The sequence below is a fragment of the Diabrotica virgifera genome, chromosome 7 (assembly GCF_917563875.1).
Source record: "Diabrotica virgifera virgifera chromosome 7, PGI_DIABVI_V3a".
Lineage (NCBI taxonomy): Eukaryota > Metazoa > Arthropoda > Insecta > Coleoptera > Chrysomelidae > Diabrotica > Diabrotica virgifera.
This window is the reverse complement of record NC_065449.1, coordinates 235,796,553-235,820,697: the sequence shown is the minus strand read 5'-3', so window position 1 is coordinate 235,820,697 and position 24,145 is coordinate 235,796,553. Positions and strand designations below refer to the sequence as shown.

Genomic DNA, 24,145 nt, shown 5'->3' with positions numbered 1-24,145 from the left:
AAAGACATTTTAAAAATGTCTATTTGTTCTCTTGTCGGCGGCTATTTGAACCCCGGCCTACCAGCACGTGAGCCAAGCGTACTACCACCTTAGCTACGCCAGCTTCATAGCTTCTTATACCTTCTGTAATTTTTCCAATATTGGTTAAATAACCTTAATAGGGATCTGATAATGGGCCGGAAATAGTAGAGCCTAGCTAGACCAGCTAAACTGGCCTTACAAGGTACAATAAAATCAATTATTACCTACTGTCTTTCCTTTTCTTCCCTTACTTATTTAAAAAAATAGTTTGTTTATTTTTTAATACTTGTATATTAAAACGACCCCCGACCTAAAATAAATCAAAAGAAATGTCATAGGAAATGCTCGTAACAGACCACAAGGAGCAGCAATTACTCTGTCAATATTGACAGTTTTTTTACTTAGAAACCTAACAAAATTCTACTAAATTCCACAAACATATGTGAGGAAATTTATTGGTTTCTTATTTTTTTAAGCATTGAATTTTTCTACAATGATTAATGAATCTTAAATTATTTTTGGCATTGTTGTTGTTATTGAATTATTAAATTATTTAATGCAATCAGTCAAGTAAAAATATCTACATTAAAAAACCATATCTCCCCCAAAATCTTATTCCTAAACGACATATGGTTCATTGAGTTTTTTAATGTGAAATCCTTACGTTCCTAAGAGGGTAATGTATAAATCCGATGGATGGTCAAAGGAAAATGCTAGTAAAGAAATTTCTCTACATCATGAAGACTCTTATTATACAGGTGTGTTATTATTAGGAATGAAAGTGTTTCTGAAGCAAGTGTAGTGTTTGTGATTATTTTAACATTTAAAATACTTGTACTTGTACTTCACTTGTGTTAAGGATAGTTGCAAATTGTATCATAGTGTAGACCACGGACGTAAATTCATATTTTTTTTAAGTTCTCCTGATTCTCTTCTTATTTTATTATATACATCTTCACACATGAATATTAGTTATAAACATTGATGCTTTTGCAGGATTCTTACTGCTATTTACAGTATATAATTTTGTCATCTACCTCTCTTTACCTCCAGTTTTTCCACAATCATTAATCTTATCATCAAGGAAGTATCCATAGTTCTTCTTAGAGTTGAGTACCTGGTTATCATGAATCTTAATTAGCATACCAATACTCTCCAATTCAAAAGTATATGCTTATGGGGTCGTTTTTCTTGTTTCTTGGACACGTATCAACTAAATGGTCCCTTCCTATTCAGACATTGAGTGAACGAATAATTTGTAGGTTTAAATGTACAGTTATACTCGTACCAAACTTTCACAAATGGAAAGGTCTTTGTGATTGTTTCTTTTATTCTTTCTTTGTCTCAGTTTATCACATATATTATAATTTGTCTACAGTCTACATAGTGACTCTATCCTGTGATAGGTGACCATTTTTGATATTGTAAACAAAGAGAAATTCAAATATAATTTATAGGGCAACAGTTGTTAGAGTTCTATACGCTATCACTTCGACTTGCTATCACTTTTAGTATCGTTATCTATGTTGGGTGCCTTCTTTAGATGCAAATCCAATAATGGATGTTAGTGATCACATTCTTCATTAATTCTCTGTTTCTTGCAATGTGTATCAGAGATTGAATGTCGTTAAGCTCTGTCCATGCCTTACGTTTCGGAACCAGGAGATTTTCTTGAATCCTATTCCTCTCTTGCCTTTACCTTTACCCTCGATTATAAGTTTACGGAACTGCTATTTTTCGTTTCGCATGATGTGACCCAAATACGCCGTTTTCCTTTTCTTAGTAGATTCGAAAAGTTGACGATCTTGGTTGATTCTTTTAAGGACATCTACATTGGTGACTTTCACCGTCCATGGTATCTTTAGGATACGACGACAAGGCTTCGAAGGCTTCTAATCTATTTATATCCCTTGTTTTCGGTGTCCAGTCTTCTACGCCATATAGCAGCACCGACCGTACGTAGAACTTAGTAAACCTTAGTCTCAGTTGAAGATCGAATTCTAAATAGATCAGTACCTTCCTGAATTTTACGAAAGCTTGTCGAGCTTGCACAATGCGACATTTTACTTCCCTGCCCGATGCCCAGCCTTCCAAAAGCCACGTTCCCAGGTATTTAAATTTGCCCACCTGGTTGAGTGCCTACTAGTTTGGATGTACAGGGTGTCCCAAATTCGTATATTTTGCACGGTACACCGAAAACCAGAGGAAATAGACAAAAATAGGAAGGGATATTATCACATAAAAAATGCTGTATTTATTTTATGAAATAAATTATATTTGATAGACACATGTTGTTGTATAGACATAAAAATCGCCACTAATATCGGTCCTTTTTCACGTGTGTCGTTAGGACCAACAAGTTTAATTTCGAACCAGATATTAGATATTTTTTGCTTATTAGAATTTCAAAATAATATGTCGCTTAACTTATAAATATCTATCTTATAATTAATTGACTTTTTGCTTTTTTTGATATGGTACATTTCGAGAAATAGTCTTTTTTATAGTTATTTTCTATATCCAAGGTCTTGGCATCTGATAAATTAAATCAATGGTCTGCTGTGTTAGAATCGTCTGCTTCTACACAATAAATTTCACTACCTTTGCAATAATTTTTATGCTAAAGTATTTTATGTTTTAACCACGGTGATGTTTGCCCTATATAGTGCCAATGACATTTGAGACCAGAATTCACTTACCAACCTTCTTATATTTAATTAATAAACAACTTAAATATTATTTCAGATATTTACAATAATTTATTTAGTTAACGGAATATATGGTTACGAGATACCACAGTACCACACAGTCGAACAACTAGAACACCAAAAAAAACCTGTAATACCCATTCTAAAATATACTTCCGAACGAGACGAACATGGATGGAAATACAGGTAAACTATTCTTCTAAATCATTACGGAAAAAACACTTTTTTTCCCTGTTATCTCTAACGGAGGATGCTATACTTCCCGCATACTAATTTCCAGCGTTTTCTGTCGAAGAAATTTCCAGATATTTAATATCTAGAGGTCATTTTGATCTCTAACATCTCTTTTCTATGATATTCTTGGTCTACCTAGTTTTCTTCTATTGGGCAGAGTTTTTTTTTTCATTTTTGGTCATCTATTTTTAGTTATTCCCTGATTTTCTCCATGCGAGTCCAGTATTTTGGTTGCAGTTGTGTCTATTATGTCTCTAGATTGACAGCCATTTCTCTCCGAATATCTTCCGTTCCTCAAGCTATCAAGTCTAGTCAGGCGGCAACATTATTTCCGATAGGTCATTTCCATGGCCTTAATTTTTTATTGGTTTCTTTTATCAATTTCTCAGAGTTCGGCGCCATACAACTCAATATTTTCTGTTCTTGTTTCATAAATTCTTCTATATTTTCTTTTACTATAATATTCTACAATAATCTGTGCAACTTTCTTGTGGCTGATCTTTCTTGGCCAATCTTGGAATGTATGTTTTGTCACTCTCTGCTCTTTATGTTATTAATATTAAACTCCCAAATTTTTAAAAAATGGGGGAGTGCATGTAGATTTTCACTTCTGAAAAAATCAAACAAGATAAAACTTTTTGTAATTTCATTAAGAAATGTTTAATAAACAACATATCAAAAAGTTCTTCTCGAGAAGTGGGTGCTTCATCTTTTATTAAACAAATGAACAGCGAAATTAGATGTTTTTTTAAATAACTCCGAAAATATAATTTTTAGAAAAAAACTGACTTGACCATTGAAAAATTCAGAAAATTTTACAAAAAATACCTTATATAAAGATTTTTCTAAAATTAAATCTCTAGCTTCTGTAATTTTTTATTTATAACGCTAAAGTCACCCTTCTCACACACATTGGCGCACTGTAAACTAGCGGTGGAAGAAGTGCACGGTTGAGTTTTTTTAATGTAGTTCTTGAACTAATGAATCAAAAGAAATTTTACAAACTGGACATGAAAGAAGATGAAATAAGCTATCTTATAGTTGTAATAAAAAGAAATAAAATTTATGGACATAAGTATGGTGTGGGCGGAAAATGAGCCTTACACGAATTTTGTTTAAAAATGATTTAAACATGTGTAACTAATACAATTTTACTTACAAAACTCTCAAATTTGCACAACTTAACTCTCAATTATCTTGATAAACGATGTTTTATTAAAAAAAATGTCAAAAATTTAATTCAAATAATACGATGTCTCAAAAAATGTAATTTTTGAAAACTTCGTAGTTTTACAGAATTCCCACCATTTTAAGACAGTATTACTCAAGTTTAAATAAATCTAATACAATTTTTTTGCTCTTTTTTTTAAAGCTTGGGATGAAATCTTTAAAAAACACTAAATTATTTTAGTTTAAAAATGAAATAAACAATTTATTTTTGAGAAAACTAAGAAAGATAACAAAAATGTAATACAAAAACCGAAAATTACCAGCTGAAAAAATGTATATACAGAGTGATCAAAACTTTTTTCTGTAAAACTTACCTAAAATACATTTAATAATAAGCTTCAACAATAATAAATGTTGAACAAAAAAAATTTTTTTTAGCTCTTATAGTATGTCTGCGTAACATGGAACCTACTGATAACTTTTTTAATATCAGTTTTACGAAAAAAAAGTTATTCTTTATAAAATACTCTGCATCATATTTATATAACATAAGATGCAACCATCAAATATCAAATTTTGTTAATTTTGTACGAGGTATGTCAAAAAATATGAATTTAACTCAAGAGTAAAGTACCTTTATATTTCACAATATCGAAAATTTTTATAAAGAACAGTTGTTTGGAATTAAAAACTATGTTCCAATATGTAATTATATCCTTCTAATCGAAAATTTCTTTTTTTTTGAATATTCTTTCTAATACATTGTAATTTTTAATAGTATTGTGAAAATTATTTGTTTATCTTTTTTTTAAGAATGAAATTCCATATTTGTTTGATTGGATTCTACTTGTTTTTCATTTAAATACCCGCCATTTTGGATCCGCCATTTTGAAATTTAAATTTTTAATCTTTAATTCAAATTCAACAACCTGTTAAAAATAAAGACAATAAATGTTTTAGAAAAATTTTCTTTTTCATGTTCTTTTTAGAAAATCCGCATTTTGGATCCGCCATTTTATAGTTTATAATGTTAACATTTAAGTTAGGTTTATCAAAGCACTCAAAAATAAATATATGTAGAAATAAATACATTTTGTAAAGAAATTATGATTTTACAACTATTTTTTAAGTTATCCGCCATTTTGGATCTGCCGTTTTATAACTTAAATTATCAAAATTTGATTCCGGTTCAGCAACCTCTCAAAAATATAAACATATATGCAAACAAACACGTTTTATAAAAAAAAATTCGGATTTTACAACTACTTTTTAAGGTTTTTTAGGAAAAAATCCGCCATTTTGAATTTGCAAATTGTAATGTCAGATTCGGGTTCAGCATAATCAAAACTAAAATAAAAACATTTTTTATCAAAATAAAATGTTGAATTCACCCATATTCTTAACATTATTTATACAAAAACATTGTTATTGTTTAAGCAATTAATAAACAATTAGCGGCGAAATTTGTGAGTAGAACTTTTTAGTTTAACATGTTTATAAACTAACAAAAAAAGTTTTAGAAAAATATAACCTTGTTTGATTTTTCCGAAACATTGTATCTTTTCGTTCTAATTGCACTCCCCTAAAAGGTTTTAGTTGATTTTATAGTTCCCATTTAAATTTGCAGACGTTGTGGTTGTTCTCCTGCAAATAAGTACTTGCTTTTTTATACATTAATTTAGAGACCACACTTGGTGTACTACTTTTCTCTTGAATGCTTTTCTAAGCTCTATATTTATTATTATTTGAAAAACTAATTGCCTAAAAAATAGTCATAAAAAGCCATACTATATCTTTTTAAAAAATAGTTGAAAGACTGATAAGTTTGTACACACTTGAATGAATAGATGAAATAAAAAATGTAGTATATCAAAGTGTGTAAATAATTTATTTCTTTAGCTGAGCGCTTTCGACATAAATGTCATCATCGGAGCTAATGCTAAAATAAAAAAAGAGATCTTGTAAGAAAAAGAAGTACAAAACTCTTTTTTTACTTACGTCAATTGTTAAAAAAAGTACCGCTACAAAATTGAAGTGTTAACATTTGCATCTTGTGAAAATAAATTTATTTTCACAAGATGCAAATGTTAACACTTCAATTTTGTAGCGGTACTTTTTTTAACAATTGACGTAAGTAAAAAAAGAGTTTTGTACTTCTTTTTCTTACAAGATTTTTTTTTTATTTTAGCATTAGCTCCGATGATGACGTTTATGTCGAAAGCGCTCAGCTAAAGAAACAAATTATTTACACACTTTGATATACTACATTTTTTATTTCCTCTATATATCTTTTTAGTTATGAAACTGGCAACGGTATCCAGGCAGAGGAAGCTGGTTATATTAAAAATTTAGGAGATGAAAAACATGAATCTGTAGTCCAACAAGGTTCAGTGACATATCACGATGAGCACGGCCATCCAGTAATTTTAACATACATAGCTGATGAACATGGTTTTAGAGCACAGGGCGATCATCTACCTACACCGCCGCCTATTCCAGAAGCCATTCAGAAATCTTTAGAGGAAGAAAATCATGGAGAGGTAAACTATACCATCACTTTTTTACTTTTATTTAGGCTTTGTCTGTATAGTGTAGGAAACAAAGGTTGAACCTTGCAAAATGGACACAAGTCCGGTTTTATTTTTTTTCTGGTATATCAAGGGGTGCTTATTATAAGACTAACTTTTTCTGAAAAAATTTCGCCCCGGAACCTCCCTTTTTCTCCCCTTTAAAGGGGGTAATTTGTGGTTTTTGAGGAACGTAGCCCTTCCTGTACTTTTTACAAAAAAAATTTTTTTGTAGAAATATGAAGAGGACTATTATTTTATACGATTTATTTCCGACAGCATCTCTCTATCGTCCACCGTTTAGCGGGGGTGGCGCCCTAAAATTGACAAGTTTTTAAAAAAGATGTTTTAAAAAAAATTAATTTTATACAAGGTTAAAGAACACTATTTACTCTAAAAATTGGGTCCTATTAATTTTTTTCGTATAAGCAACCGTTACGGCACAGTGGCGCCGTAAATCTCATATATGCTTTGGCGGGCTCCAGTTTTTGTTTTTTTTTCGTCATCTGTTCATTTTATTGATAAAGTACTTATGTAAAATAAAACAACACAGTGTAACCTACAAATTACGACTTATGGACATTTTACATTCTTTGCTCCCCAAAGCCACAGTGGTGGCCCAAAATAAATTTTTGCATATTTTCGCCACCTACACGCATTTTATTGCATTAATGCTACTTTAATAGCACAATATTTACCCTTAGGTGGTCGCTAAGCAGTGGCGGATCCAGGGAGGGGTGATGGGGGTGATCACCTCCCCCCTCTCAAACCAAGTGATATTATATTCATAGATTATAAAAATATTCATTTATTTTTATAGAAATTTAACCAATTGGCACCCCCCTCTTAACGATGCTGGATCCGTCACTGTCGCTAAAGCATAAAAAGTCATTCTTATAAAAATAATATTAATATAATATAAGTATTTCTATGAAAATAAATGAATATTTTTATAATCTTCAAATATAATATCACTTGGTTTGAGAGGGGTGGGGGTGATCGCCCCCATCACCCCTCCTTGGATCCGCCACTGCTTAGCGACCACTTAGGGGTGAATATTGTGTTATTAAGGTAGCATTAACACAATAAAATGCGTGTAGGTGGCGAAAATAATAAAAAATTTATTTTGGGCCACCACTGTGGCTTAGGGGACCAAAGAATGTAAAATGTGCATAGGTCATAATTTGTAGGTTACACTGTGTTGTTATATTTTACATAAGTACTTTATCAATAAAACGAACAGATGACGAAAAAAGAAACAAAAACTGGAGCCCGCCAAAGCAACTATGAGGTTTACGGCGCCACTGTGCCGTAACGGTTGCTTAAACGAATAAAAAGAATAGGACCTAATTTTTAGAGTAAATAGTGGTCTTTAACCTTGTATGTATAAGTTTTGTTTAAAAAAAATGAATAGGTAATGAGAAAATCGTAAAAACATGCTCGACAAGGTATAAAGGTAGTTTCTGCTTTTAATTTTCAAGGATAGGGGTGGTTTCCGCAGGGATGTTGCAATAACCATATATATTTTTGAAAAGCACTATTGATGAAGCATATGCCCATATGGATCAAAAAGCAAAAAACAAAAAAAAATTTCAACCCCCCATTTTATTTATTTTTTTTTTAGCTACAGGGGTTGCACTAGGAAATCGCTTTTGGTGTCCATGCATGGGTAATAATAACGTGCACAAAATGATATATAAAGCATAATAATAAAGGGCATTGTGTGTAAAGGATTCCAAGAAAACCACTTTATTTATTAATTCTTTTTTTTTTTGGGTGGTTCCGGGGAAAAAATGGGGGTGCATTATACAAATTTGTAAATAACACCAGTACATGGGTAATCGCTGAAAGTCTTTTTACTCTAGCATAAACGGTTCAGATGGTATAAAAAGGGTTTTTTTTTAAATGTAACACTCTGTAATTAAAAAAAGGGCAATTATCCTTAAGTGAAACCTATACCAAAAAATGAATCATCTATTTATGAATAATCTAAGCAGAATTTCTTTTTAATTTCCGTTACAGTTAGGGAAAAATATATATTTTTTAAAAACATCTTATTTAAAAACTTGTCAACTTTGGGGCGCCACCCTTGCTAAACGGTGGATGATAGAGAGATGCTGTCGGGAGATAAATCGTAGAAAATATAGTCCTCTTCATATTTCTATAAAAGAAATTTTTTGTAAAAGGTACAGGAAGGGCTACGTTCCGCAAAAACCACAAATTACCCCCTTTAAAGGGGTGAAAAGGGGGGTTCGGGGGCGAAATTTTTTCAGAAAAAGTTAGTCTTATAATAAGCACCCCTTGATATGCCAGAAAAAAAAAATAAAACCGGACTTGTGTCAATTTTTCAAGGTTCAACCTCTGTTTCCTACACTAGTAGTATAATAATTCAAAATTTGGTTATGACACTTGCATTTATGTATTACGACAATTTAAATTTGTTTATAACATTTTGAAATAAGTATTATAATAACTAATATTCTTTTAACACGAATATAATTTTCTGTGAAGGTTATCTACAATTGGCCCTTGTGTCAGAAAACACTAATAATATCTTTCATTAAATAATCCTCAAAGTTAACCATGAGGAAAACTGTGACTTGCAGGTATACTTCAGCATTATTTTCACTTAACCTTCTAGTAATCAGATCTATTTTTGCTGACAAAGGCTATAGCGGGATAAGATGGTCAAAAATGCCCCCGCACCGATCAGCGCCGCTACTTATGTTTTCGATAAAGGATATAAAATTATGCCCTTATACAAATTTTTAGCTTCCCAAAGGTCCTAAAACGTCTTAAATCGAGAAAAGAAGAATTTTTAGGTTTTATTTTTTTGTGAGCGCAATTTTACTTTAAAAAATCTGAAAAATTCAACAGGTTGTATCTTTTGAATACAAAACAACCTAATTTTTTTCAGATTTTTGTAATAAAAAATGAGCCCAGGAAAAATGAAATTTTCAAAAAGTTTTTAGGTTATGATAATATGATTTGGCCAACTTTTAAATAGTATTTCTTTGTGTACTTTTTGCCGTTCTTTTAAATGGCAGAGGCAGAATTTTTAATATCTGAGCGGAAAGAACGAAAAAATCGAAAAAACCGTTTTTGGCTGTCTCGAGATGCATCTCGGGACAGCCAATTTTAGGATTTAGGATCCTAACTACAACTGAAAAAAACTAAAATTGTGAATTTTGTCATAAAATTTGGTATGTGGGTTTATAATAATATTTGGATCAACTCTTCCAAATAACATCGATATCTGTAACGCGAAACAAATCGAATCGCATATCGAAATTTCACCCTGTTTGTAGTAGGCCGCGTTTAAAATTTAAAGTTCAGTTGACTATTTTAAAAATTGTGAACCATTACTGTATGACTGTGCAAAATTTCAAATCTGTATATATATTTTTATAGCCGAAACATAGGGGTGTCTTCATCTTAAATGCGACACACTGTATCTTATCAATTTGATAATAATTTATTGCAACTAATATAGTCGTATTTTTATAGATTCAAAATATACAATCAAAGTACTGACTAATTCACTAATTTTATCATAAAAAGTTCGAATTGATTGCATCGAAGTATTGAACCAATTATTAATGTGTAATAATAATTAATGTGTATTAATAATTAATGTGTATTAATAAATAATGTTTATATAATTAAGGGCCGGTTGTTCGAACGCTAATCAACAATGATCATTATCAAATAATTAATTACTGTCAATGTCAACTTTGTTTGGGTTGTCAAAACATAATTAATTACAATTCTGAGACTATAATCAATTAATATAACAATAATTATTAACACAATTAATAATAAATCTCATAATTGTAATTAATTATGTTTTCAGCAACCCAAACAAAGTTGACATTGACAGTTTTGGTGACAGTAATTAAATATTTAATAATGATCATTGTTGATTAGCATTCGAACAACCGGCCCTAAGTGTAATAATATAATATAATATAGAGTGAGTTTTATGTATGGAAACCCTCAATTATCGCGGAAATGGCTTGCACGATTTTTATGGATTTTGGTGGATTGGGGTTTTCTAATGTGGCCGATATTATAGTAATACTTACATTGTTGTCAGATCTTCTGTTTTTCTGAAAATCTAATAAACTTTCTTATTTCAAATGGAACACCTTGTATATTTTTTGCGTTTTGAAGTCCTTAAGAAATAAAGGCCATAATTTAGAAAAGGCCATAAATAAAGAAATAAATACTTAAGGCCATAATTTCGGAGTTATGGCTACATTTATTTAAAAAAAAAAACTTTTTAAACAAATTATAAAAATCAATTTTTTCGGCCTGTGTAAACATTATTTTACGTTCTTTGGACCATTGGGAACAAAAAAGTTCTCTTATATTTTTTCTCTAAAGTTAATAGTTCTCGAGTTATAAATAAATTAAAACTGAAAAGAACTCGAATAATTACGATTTTCAAGGTTAAAAAACACAAATCAAAAATATTATTTTTGAAACTGCCAAGTATACAAATTCAAGCTAAAGCCTTATTTTATCATTTACCAATAAGTAATTTGAGCTAGTTTCATTCTAAAATGTTGTTTTTTAGTTGTTAATGCAGCCCGATCGCCCGTCCTCTCATATGCGCTTCATTAACATTTTTATTAAAAAGCAACGTTTTAGAATAAAACGTGCCAAAAAATTTTATAGCGAGCCCCTGGAAGAAGGGTTTTGGGTACTCCGCAGTTTCAAAAATAATGTTTTTTATTTTTGTTTATGAACCTTGAAAATCGTCAATATTCGATTTTTTTCAGTTTTAAATTGTTGATAACTCGAAAACGATTAACTTTAGAGAAAAATTACAAAAGACCTTTTTTTGTTCCCAATGATTCAAAGAACGTAAAATAATTTCTACACGGGCCAAAAAAATTGATTTTTATAATTTCTTTTTGAGTTGGGTGTTCTATTTGAAATAAGAAAATTCATTAGATTTCCAGAAAAACGGAAAATCTGACAACAATGTAATTATCACTGTAATATCGGCTGCATTAGAAAAGCCCTACCCACCAAAACCTATGAAAAACGTGCAAGTCGTTTCCGAGATACTTGAGGGTTTTTATACATAAAACTCACTCTATTATAAATACATATTATAATAATTATAATAATACTATATTAATACGCATTAATTGGTTCAATATTTCAATACAATCAATTTGAACTTTTTATGATAAAATTAGTGAATTAGTCAGTATTTTCTTTGTATATTTTGAATCTATAAAAATACGACTATATTAGTTGCAATAAATTACCGAATTGATAAGGTACAGTGTGTCGCATTTAAGATGAAGACACCCCTGTTTCGGCTATAAAAATATATACAATTTGAAATTTTTCACAGTCATACAGGTTAATGGTTCACAATTTTTAAAATAGTCAACTGAACTTTAAATTTTAAACGCGGCCTACTGCGAATTCACAAGCAGGCTGAATTTTCGATATGCGATTCGATTTGCTTCGCGTTACAGATATCGATAAAAGTTATTTGGAAAAGTTGTTCCAATTATTATAACCCCACATACCAAATTTTATGACAAAATTCACAATTTATTTTTTTTTCAGTTGTTGTAGTCAGGATCCTAAATCCTAAAATTGGCTATCCCGAGATGCATCTCGAGACAGCCAAAAACGGTTTTCTCGATTTTTTCGTTCTTTCCGCCCAGATATTAAAAATTCCGCCTTTGCTATTTAAAATAACGGCAAAAAGTACACAAAAAATACTATTTAAAAGTTGGCCAAATCATATTATCATAACCTAAAATTTTTTTGAAAATTTCAAAAAACTTTCCTGGGCTCATTTTTCATTACAAAAATCTGAAAAAAATTAGGTTGTTTTCTATCCAAAAGATACAACCTCTTGAATTTTTTCAGATTTTTTAAAGTAAAATGGCGCTCACAAAAAAATAAAACCTAAAAATTCTTCTTTTCTCGATTTAAGACGTTTTAGGACCTCTGGGAAGCTAAGAATTTGCATGAGGGCATAAATTTATATCCTTTATCGAAAACATAAGTAGCGGGACTGATCGGTGCGGGGGCATTTTTGACCATCTTATCCCGCTATAGCATTTAACAAATATCGCAGGAATATGATATTAACGTCTACAGCATATTCAGTGGATCCAAAAAATTACTGTGGAGACTACGCGTAGACAAAAGAAACACACGTAGACGACTCACACGATGGACTAATGACGTCAAAAGTATCTATCCCTGGGAGTTAGCTACAGGAATCTCAAGATAGACAGAACTGGAAGAAATTAGAGCAGAGCTATGTTCACCTTTGGACGCAGAATACTACCTAAATAACCATGACTATGACACTCTACTAAACTGGGTTTACTAGAGATAAACTCTTTAATAAATAATTCTTCCAATCTTTTTCCCAGGGTTGGAAAAATATCGATATCATCAGCATAAGCAAATACTGATTTTTTATATACCTACTGAGAATTTAGTACGGGAGAAAAGTATGCTAAATTTGCAGTAACTCGAGCGTTATGGGGACCTATTGGGTTGTGAAAATTAGGCCCTAAATCCAGAAAATTTTAAGTATAGTTTTCCATTTTAGTGGGGACTTACCATTTTTGAATTTAACTTTCTATTCTCAACAATCGTTTTTTCCGATTATAGGAAAATATCTATCCATAATTCGAAAAAATGTCTCGAATAAAAGTTACTTATTTTTACGTAAGGAATCCAAATCTGCAATAAAAAAATGAGGGCTCTATTTAAGATTTTAAAGTTACCCCCACCTCCGCGGGTGGAAGTGTTTGATGTCATTAGATAGATTTTAAGAAAATATTAAACACGTATTTCTACGTTTTTTTATCTGATATTCATTTCGCGAAATATCGCCGGGTTTTTATTTAAAATTTTAAAGTTACCCCCTACCCATTCCGTAAGAGTTGTGTTTGGTATCATTCGATAGATTTTTGATAAATATTGCACACGTATTTTTCAGTTTTTTGATCTGACGTTCATTCGCTTTTTTGTGAAACTTTGTGACTCGCCCATTTCCTTATAGTCCATTCTTTCACGGTTTTTGCTCTAAATTTTAAAGAACCGCTTGGATTGACATGAAATTTGGCATACGCATAGCTAACATGTCAAACAAAAAAGTGATATTGTGCCGATGTGTGCTTTTGCTCTGGGGGTGACTTTCACCCCCTGTTGGGGGTGACAAAATATAAGTCCAAAGTAAGTCCGGAAATGGATAAACTGACTAATTTTAAGTAACTTTTGTTCGATAGAGCTTTTTAGCCAAGTCAACACTTTTCGAGTTATTTGCGAGTGAATATGTTTATTTTTCAACAAAATATATACATTTTTAGAGGGGTTTTCGCAAATAACTCAAAAAGTAAATATTTTGTCGAAAAAAACGTTCTCAGAAAAAATATAGCCTGTAAAAAAATTTTAAAAATGGTGGACACGTTAAGTCTCTGGACCTCGTACAACCAGAGTTATAGCCAATGAAAAATAGATTCATATTCACCAAATTTCTAATAGAATACTTCGAAGTGAAATATCCAAAAAATTAAGCACTTTTTGGGGAAAACCCATTATAACTTTTTTAAAGTGTTTAAAAAATCTTTATTTCTGTTTTTATAAAAAGTTTCTAGCATTAAATTTAAGCAAGTTACGCTCAAAATAAAGTCGGTCCCTTTTGTTTTGGCAAAAAAAAATCGGGAAGACCACCCCCTAGGTAGCAACTTAAATGAAATTAATTGTTACCGCTCCACAAATTATTTTACTTATGTTGTGTTTATATGATCTGTAAGTTTCATCGATTTGAAGTGCTTATTTTGGAAGAAATTTGGTTTTAATTTAAAATTTTTAAAAATTTTAATTTTGAAAAATATGCTTTTTTTCAAAATAACTTAAAAATTGTTAGGGATACCAAAAATTTCGAAAAATAAAAAAAGTCAGCGTTGCTTTTCTGCGTATCATGTATTTTTTTTTTTTTTTTCTGTGAGACAAAAATTGATTAAGGTTTGGTGTTTCTAAATTTGCATACATTCGTGTTCAGTGACTCGTTCAACTCCTTTTAACTACGGCCCTTTCAAAAATAAGACTTTGAACCGATGAAACTTACAGATCATATAAACAATACATACACGAATCAAGAAACTTGTGAAGTTGTAACGAATAAGTTCATTTGAGATACTAATTAGGGGGTGATTTTCCCGATTTTTTTTACCAAAAAAAAAGGGACTAACTTTATTTTGAGCGTAACTTGTTTACTTTTGATGCTAGAAATTTTTTTTATAAAACAAAAATGAAGCTTTTTTTAAAGACTATAAATAAGTTGTAATGAGTTTTCCACGAAATGTGCTTCATTTTTGGTTAGTTCACGTTAAAGTATTCCATTTGGAATTTGACGAATATGAACCTATTTTTAATTAGCTATAACTCTGCTTCTGCTAGGTATAGAAACATAATGTGTATACCAATTTTTTAAGTTTTTTACAGACTATATTTTTGTTATAAATGTTTTTTCGACAGAATACTTACTATTTGAGTTATTTGCAAAAAACCGTCTAAAAGCGTGGTTATTTTGTTGAAAAAATGAATATATTCACTGGCAAATAACTCGAAAAGTATTGACTTAATGAAAAAACTCTATAGAACAAAAGTTACTTAAAATTAGTCAGTTTATCAATTTCCGGACTTACTTTGGACGAATACTTTTTCACCCCCAAGTGGGGGTGAAAACCACCCCCGGGGCAAAAGCACATATCGGCACAATATCACTTTTTCTCTTTGACTTGTTAGTTATGTGTATGCCAAATTTCATGTCAATCCAAGCGGTTCTTTAAAATTTAGAGGTTTTGCAATATTTTACCGTTAAAGAACGTACTATTACGCCGCGCTAAAATCGTCAGATTTTTGAAATATACACTGTTCTGCATGTACTTACTTAACTTAACTTATCTTAATCTAATTTCGAGATTTTCGAAGGATAGATTTTTTTTCGGACCCCCCTTAACGAAATCCCCTCTATTAAGATCCAATATATGGTAGGGGTACATATACAGGGTACATATAGGCGCCCATACACACGGGCAGGGGGGGGGCCGTGGCCCCCTAGCTTTTCGGGAAAGAAAAAAATTAAATTTATATTACATAAACGTATTTTTGTCAAAACAATATTGGATAATTTTGAGAGATAAATTGGAAACAACATATTTATTAATAAAAAAATTCACATATTGGGTAGTTATTAATAGTTTAACAGAAAATCTTTGTGTCTGCGACAGTGGTCTGTATGGAATGTGCATAATACACATTTCCCACAATCACGGTATGCTACTAACGAAAACATTGAAAGATATTAGAGGCGTGGGAAACATATACACTGTAATTGACACCCAAAATTACAAATTAAATGAATCATTTATAATACTGCAAAAAAAAACCATATCAGCAAGAAATCCGATCTCTGATCGATAATCACTAATGAGCCATTTGTCTTTAACAACTGGTATAAAATAGTAATTATATTTTATATTTTGAAAAAATTCATACTGAAAAATAATTTTTAAAATTTATTGAGCATAGTCAAATTTTAGTTTGCAAAAGTATTTTTTTAGTAAGTAGATTATTTTTAAAGTGTTCATTATGATGAACAGAACAATTTTATTTAAATGAAAAACAGGCGATCTTTCATGATGAATGAGTGTTATATACAGGGTGTCCCAAAAGTAGCGGAAAGGCCGAATAATTCGCGAAATGAACATCGGATCGAAAAACTGAAAAATACATGTTCAATAATTTTCAAAAATCTATGCGATGACACTAAACAAGTCCACCACTTCAACCCCTGGGTGTGGAGCGGGGGGTAACTTTAAAATCTTAAATGGAACCCCTAATTTTTGTTGCAGATTTGGATTTTCCTTGTAAAATTAAGCAAATTTTATTCGAGCCATTTTGCGAATTGTGGATAGATAGCGCTATAATCGGAAAAAACGGTATATCGTGATACCACAGCAAAATTATAGAAACGGTCTAATATCTCGAGAAATATACTTCCAAATAAAAACTAAAACACACGTGTTTAATATTTTTCAAAAGTCTGTAGAATGACACCAAACAGGATTTTTCATTCCACACTCCGGAGGTGGGGTGAAAGTTAACTTTAAAATCTTAAATAGGAACCCCCGTTTTTTCTTTCAGATTGAGTTTCCTCCTCAAAAAATAAGTAACATTTATTCGAACTTTTTTAGAATTGTTGACTTGACGGATGGCGCTATATTCGAAAAATGCGATTTATTTGCGCCATCTATCAACAATTCTAAAAATGTTTGGAATATGTGTGCCTTATTTTTCATAAGGATTCTATATCTGCAAAAATAAAAGGGGCTCCTTTTTAAGATTTTAAAGTAAAAACTTGGTTCGACACATACTCATGGTTAGTCTGCTCGCCAAAGTTGAAGGGAAGGCTTTGCAAGCATTGTATTCTTTTCAAACGGGTTTTAAAGAGAGGCCCAACTTTTGTGGTACCTACCCATGACATTTCCATTTAAAAACTTGGTCTAGTGTTTAAATGTATGAATAATTCCTCCCAACAGGGTTCAAACTAGGTTTTTTAGGTGGTTTAAACTACAGTAGACTCCCTCTATAACGAGAACTGAAATGGTGAATTAATTATCTCGTTATAAGCGGATCTCGTTATATCAAACAATAATAATAATGAAATTTTTTGATGCCTCTTACGTAGTTTATTATGTGTCGATGGTCAACCTGAACAGTGAACAATGAAGGCCGCGTCCCACGATCAAATAATTTGATCAAACTGGTTTGAGCAAACTGAAAGTGACAGTTAGTGACGTCACATCCTGAGTGTTCATTGTGGATAATAATGAAAAATTTTAATTTTAAATAAATTACAAACAAGTTAGACAACTCAATAAAAAAAATTTGATCAAACTAGACTGATAGTGAGAGCACAGATTTTTAGTATTTCAAAAAAACTGCAATTGTGACGTCACTTTGACGTACTTCCTCAAGTACGTCAAGTTTGCTCAAACTGTTTGATCAAATTATTTGATGGTGAGACGCGGCCTTGAGACTTCGCCGCCATAGATTGTAAATTTCCTATAGTATTCAATATCGGTCGATAAACAGGCAGATGTTTATTACAGGTGGCCGAGTTTATTATAGCACTGGCCTCGATAATAAGACAGACGTTGGGCATTTCTATGTACAGGTAGTTGGGGTATTTATTTATTTATGACCATTAAAACGCTAAAAACAGGTAAAGACAAGTATTCTTCGATTTAAATTTTCCTCGTTATAACCAAATATGCCTCGTTATAGAGCGTTATAGTTCAATAGGGATTTCATGGGACACCTAATGTACCTCGTTATAAGCGAAACCTCGTTATATCCGTGTTCGTTATAGAGAGAGTCTACTGTATATATTGTCATCCGAAATATACAAAATGTAATGTGCAACATCTTCGTTTGCCCCCCCTAAAAATTTTTATATGGGCGCCCTTGGGTACAAAGCTTCTCCCCACGTGATTTTCGGCCGCGGTCAAGTAACTGAAAAAATCCCCGCTTGGGCTCCCCTGTCAATGGGTGCGTTCGGACGACCACAGCGGCTGGACAGCTGAGCCAGCAGTAGCTGTCAGACGTCACCGCTGGAAGCCAGCCGCTGAGAGATTTACTAAGCTTTCCCTATCACGGCTGGATACAACCACTCAGCCGATTTCTGCTGACAGCCAGCCGCTATGGTCGTCCGAACGCACCCAATATGTTAGGTAAGGCTTTCCCTAGGACCGAATTCTGAAATGACCTTTAAGTGTAAAACTTACGGTATATTCTGTTACGTAGGTAGAATTAAAAAGGAAAGTAATAGCGGATAGATAAATGAACTAAGAGATATAAGAACTGGTTTCCCTTTTTTACTTAAATACGATCAATTTTAGCTAATCAGATAAGCTTTGTGTCATTTTGGGTGTTTGATTCTGAACCTGGAGCAGGAGAAAATTGCAAGGTACAATGAATATGTATAGGTAATGGATTTTGACAAGAGCTATGACCTTGAAAATTTCACGTAAACTTGTGTACTAAATCGGCATGATTCATAGCTCTTGTCAAAATCCATTACCTTTATATCTATAAATAAAACTAACGAATACAGCACGAAACGAAGAAAATATTAAGGAACGGATAGTAAAGTAAAAACAGGTGATAGGAGCCCTGAATTCGGTACTATGATGAAAAAATATAAGTACTAAAACCAGTTTATCGCGTGGAGGTGAAACCTAGCAATTGATCAAGAAGTACGACGCTAAATTACTAGCCACTGAGATGGTCAACAAGAAGATTTAGACTAGAACACATAAGAAACGGCGACATTAGACAACAAATGGAAAAAGAAAGAACAATTATAAATCACATCGAAATACAACATCTAGTATGGTACGAGCTGGTAATACGAATCGAGGAAAGTAGAATCCCCGAAAAGTGTTAGAATGGACCCCCACTGAAAAACGAAAACCACATGGATGAAGGCGATGGAAAAAAATCTAGGAGATGAAGCCTATCATAAAGAAAGAAATGGTGATTAGGAAGAGAAAGGCGAATAACGCTATAAAACTGGCTTAACACGTTAACGGACAGAACGTCTATAGACGTCTAATTTCCATTGATATAATATGATACAACGTCTATAGACGTTGCATTTTTCCCTACTCTACTTTGCAAAACACACAGGGCCGTCTTAACCATACACGGCGCTGGGGTGCAAGACTCATCTTTGCGCCCCCTTTTGTCAGAAGATTATAATATAGGTTATAGGTACGCTAAAATTAAAACTAATTATGTTTGCTTTCTTTATTTATACAGGGTGGGCCAAAGAAAACAGTGTACCTCGATATTTGGCAGTAGTTATTAGATTTTAAGGAAATGCCGAAACAGCTCAATTTTTATTTTGAAAATACAATTTTTTTATATACATTTCATACTAGTGACGTCATCCATCTGGGCGTGATGACGTAATCGATGATTTTTTTAAATGGGAATAAGGGTCGTGTGTGGTAGCTCATTTGAAAGGATGTTCAATTCTCTATTCAGCAATATGAACATTAATATCTTTATTTATACAGGGTTGGACAGAAAAATAAGTTTTAAATTGAATTAATTGGCAGAAAAAGAAGAATCTATGTAATTTATCTAACTTAAAATACATTATATTGGTGCCAGAAAATAGAAAATCATATTTATTTGGCAAAATAAACATTGCTTTTCGCTTAAATTAGATGTTCAAATTGCCAAGAGGTAGGTGGGAAAGCGAAACGAAATGTTTATTTGTGAAATAAGCATTTTTTTTCTATTTTCTGACAGCAGTACAATGTATTTTGAGTTAAATAAATTACATATTATATTCTTCTTTTTGCGTCAATTAATTTAATTCAAAAATTATTTTTTTGGCTACCCTGTATAAATAATGATATTAATGTTTATATTGCTGAATAGGGAATTAAACACCCTTTCAAATGATCTACGCACGACCCCTATTCCCATTTAAAAAATGATCGATTACGTCATCACGCTCAGATGGATGACGTCACCAGTATGAAGTATATGCCAAAAAATTGCAATATAAAAATAAAAATCGAAATGTTTCTGAATTTCCTTAAAATCTAATAGCTACTGCCAAATATCGAGGTGGACTCTTTTCTTTGGCCCACCTTGTATATTAAAAAACATGGTTTCAGTATTCAAAAAAGATCAATCTTATACTATTATGCCGAATTATTGGGCCGATTAGACGCAGAATTGAAGAAAAAAGGACCCTATTTGGCAAAGAAAACAGTGCTCTTCCACCATGACAATGCACCGGCTCACACCTCGGCCGTCGCCAAGGTAAAATTGGTCGAATTCGGCTACGAACTGTTGCCCCATCCACCGTATTCTCCAGATTTGGCCCCGTGCGACTAGGATTTGTTTCCAAACTTGAAAAAGACACTCGCTGGGCAGAAATTTAAGTTGAATGAGGAGGTCATCGCCGCCACGAAGGCCTATTTTGCAGACCTCGAGAAAAGGTATTTTTTAGACGGGTTAAAGAAGTTGGAGCATCGCTGGGTCAAGTGTATCGAGCTAAAAGGAGACTGTGTAGAGAAATAAATTACCACTTTTCCAAAATTTTCCTTTTTCTTTTGTATGCTAAGTACTTATCGGACTGCCACGTATATCAGATCTACTCCCAAGCGCTAGTTTTTTTTTGTAAATTTAAACATTGTGTTGTTTTTAAATTTTCTTCGGAGTTTCTCCAAACAATATACTTTCCATAAAAGAAAAATTATAATTATGTTCCCTCAACATTTCAAATCTTACAAGACGGTGATTCATTGTCACTCGACATTCAATATTGGTCGAAATTGTGTACGCATCACCTTTTTGAAATTTTTGTCAGAATAGTCTACATGGGTTTCATATTTCATTTCCATATCGTAGGTGTAGTAAGCATTAATAGCCTTTGTAAAAAATATCGAAAGTGCACTTGTATGTTTTTGTTATTTCGACGCTGTCAAGCCAAAACGGCATAAACGACATTAACTTGATTTTTCAGAAAACACAAAAAACTGATTATTTTTATTTTTACCAATTCTGCTTATCTGCACAGTGATTCAAAAAAATTGGTGATTTTTTTTCAAATTTTAATATATTGTGAACATTAATGTGGCTGAAAATACTGTCTGAAATAAATTAAAAACTATAAAATGGCGCTTATGTCCAATCAAGATATAACATTGGTGAATATGCCAAACTTACCTCTTTCCCGTTTGTGTCAATCGCATCGTTGTAAGGTTAGTCAATATGGCGCTTAAAAGGGATATATGCCATTAATGAAAAAAGAAACGAAAATAAAAAATTGTCGTTTATGCCAACAAGAAAAATGATGAAATTACGAAGATTTTTGATAGGGTTTATTTTTTATTAATCAAAAATACATTCTAAGTTAAAAACAAAACCTTAAATTCTTTAAACATGTTTTGGTGCTAGAATGAAATACTTAAAAGTAAATATGAAATACTTAAAAGTGGATATCTAATAATAAGTAATGGACTCTAATTCATAATCACTGTCAATATTTGGTTCAACATGCGTATTGATTTGATTGCTTGTATTTTCCTTATTTTGATCACTACTTATACCGTCATCCAAACCATTATCTGCTGCTAAGTTGAAACATGATGTGAGATCGTGACTAAATATTTCTTCTTCTACTGCAACGTCTGGTGGTTCCTCAAAGATGATAATGTCATTGCAATGTTGGCATTATAAATGTCATAAACCTCTAAGGGAAATATAGGGGGATTATTGTCAGTCAGTATATCATTTTGTACTGATTCGGTATATGTTTTATTTTCATTTAGTAAGGCCATTATTTTTTTACTTCTGCTATTCATGTGCAACAAAAAAATGGCATAAACGCCAAAAATCGATCGCCATTTTTAGCTATATAAAATTGATTTGAACTCTATGCTGTAATACAAAATGAATTGTTCATCACACTAGTACAAAGTTACAATAGAATATTTTAAAATAAACTTTTTATTTGCGCAATTTTTAAATAAGAAACCTGCATAAGAATACCATTGAGGAATGGCACTTGTGTCAACCACTATATAAATATGTGGTTTAGGCATAAACGCCTCATAGTTTTTAAATAAATTCAGTGTGTTTACGCTTCAAAAATCAATACAAATTGAAAATATTGCAAAGGTAGATAATACCATGTTACTTATCCATAAAAATTGTAAAAATACATACCTTTACTATTATTACTGGACCGAAATGTACACAATGATAATCTTACGGGCACTGGCGATTATGTCAATCGGTGTTCACGTCGGTGTTCACGTGCGTGACTAGACTGGCGTTTATAAAAATTTTAAACCTATATTACACCTATTTCACTTTTTCTGCGGTTATTCCGCGTTGACTGTCTGGTGCGGAAATTAAAATCCTATTTTTTAGTGCAGCTAACTAAAAAGTGGTCATTTTGGCGTTTATGCCGTTTTGGCTTGGCAGCGTCGATTTGTAGTTTTTTTAAGGACAAAAAGCGCAAGTTTGAGCCTAGCAAGTTTTCACCTTGCGCCCCTTGGACTTGGCGCCCGGGTGCCTCGCACCCCTTGCACCCCCGGGTTAAGACGGCCCTGCATAAAACACATACCTATAGTGTCACAACACTTGCTTATACTTTTGATGCACTGTCCATCAAACTTACAATGGTTTATGAATAAATAATAAATGTAAAGCTTAATATTACATTTACATGACATTATTGCCTTTAAAAAATATTAAATTTAAAAATAATGTTGTTTTAGGAAGGGGCACAAATTCAGGAACATGTCGAAGACTACGAAGAAAAAGCTGATTACGGACAAGAATCCAGGAATTACGGCCAAGCGCAGTCTTATGTTGAGTCCCAGTCGCACGGTTTGAAACAGTCCTACTATCCCACACAACCTAAAGCTGAAACGCCCTTTCAGAACAAAGGATACGGACAAGCGACAACTCAGCAGAAATCCAACTACAAGTATCCACACTCTCAGGGTCTCAATAAACGGCAACGATATTCATCATAAATTAAATACATTTTACTCTCTTTAGGTCATATTTTAAGTATCTAAGTTTAGTACGTATCTTAAGTACATACTATTAACCTATTTTATTTGCTAGTTATATCAAATGTCTTCCTGCTCCTCTATCTTTTCTGTTTCTTTATCTCTCTCCTGTGCGTGTTGTTTTGCTTCGGAGAATGAGTAACCAGTCATGTCTTTTATTTGGTCCGACCATCGTAATGGAGATCTCCCTCTGGATCTTCTGCCCTCTACGTTGCCTTCAACTATCATTCGTTCCATGCCCTTTCTTCTTCTAGTTATATGTCCAAAATATCTCAGAATATTTTGGTTGAGAGTTTCTCCCGAGTGTTTTTGTTTTAAAATTTAGGATTTTTCTATTTAAGGTTTTGTTGTTCCAATATTTTATGAACTACACATTTCCGCGTGAATTTATACCACTTACTCTGAAATTTCTTTTAACCCAGTATTGGTCGCTATATGAGATTTTCTCTCATGGTTTCAGAATATTGCACACAACTTTTTCCCCGGTAAATTACACATACTGTAGTTCCTTCTAGTCTCCTAATTATCCTTCCTCTACGGTCGAGTAGACTCGTCTGCTCAAATGGCGGTTCAGGTGACTTAGTATGGCCAGATTGTTAAGTCAGTGCGCTTCACGTGAGATATTCTCTCATCGCGCGACCACCGTGTATAATATTATTTAGTATTATTTTATAGCATTATTCTGTATTGTAGTATTATTTAATTTTGTATTTGCAATATGAATCGTGCAAAGATAATTTTCAAACTTGCCCTCTTGCACAAAAATAAAATAAAG

The 24,145-nt window shown here is 32.2% G+C and overlaps 1 protein-coding gene across 1 annotated transcript; it reads left to right on the top strand.

The window, feature by feature from the left end:
• Positions 1 to 1,578: 1,578 nt before the first annotated feature.
• On the top strand, positions 1,579 to 23,331 carry LOC126888724 (cuticle protein 3-like). Its single transcript, XM_050657111.1, has 4 exons — positions 1,579 to 1,584; positions 2,767 to 2,915; positions 6,430 to 6,673; positions 23,071 to 23,331. The coding sequence occupies exons 1-4, from the start codon at positions 1,579 to 1,581 to the stop codon at positions 23,329 to 23,331; spliced, it is 660 nt and encodes a 219-aa protein (XP_050513068.1).
• Positions 23,332 to 24,145: the final 814 nt, after the last annotated feature.

Coding starts and splice junctions, on each gene's coding strand:
- LOC126888724 (XM_050657111.1), top strand. Junction 2,916..6,429: donor GAACATGGATGGAAATACAG/GTAAACTATTCT, acceptor ATATCTTTTTAG/TTATGAAACTGGCAACGGTA. Junction 6,674..23,070: donor AGGAAGAAAATCATGGAGAG/GTAAACTATACC, acceptor ATGTTGTTTTAG/GAAGGGGCACAAATTCAGGA.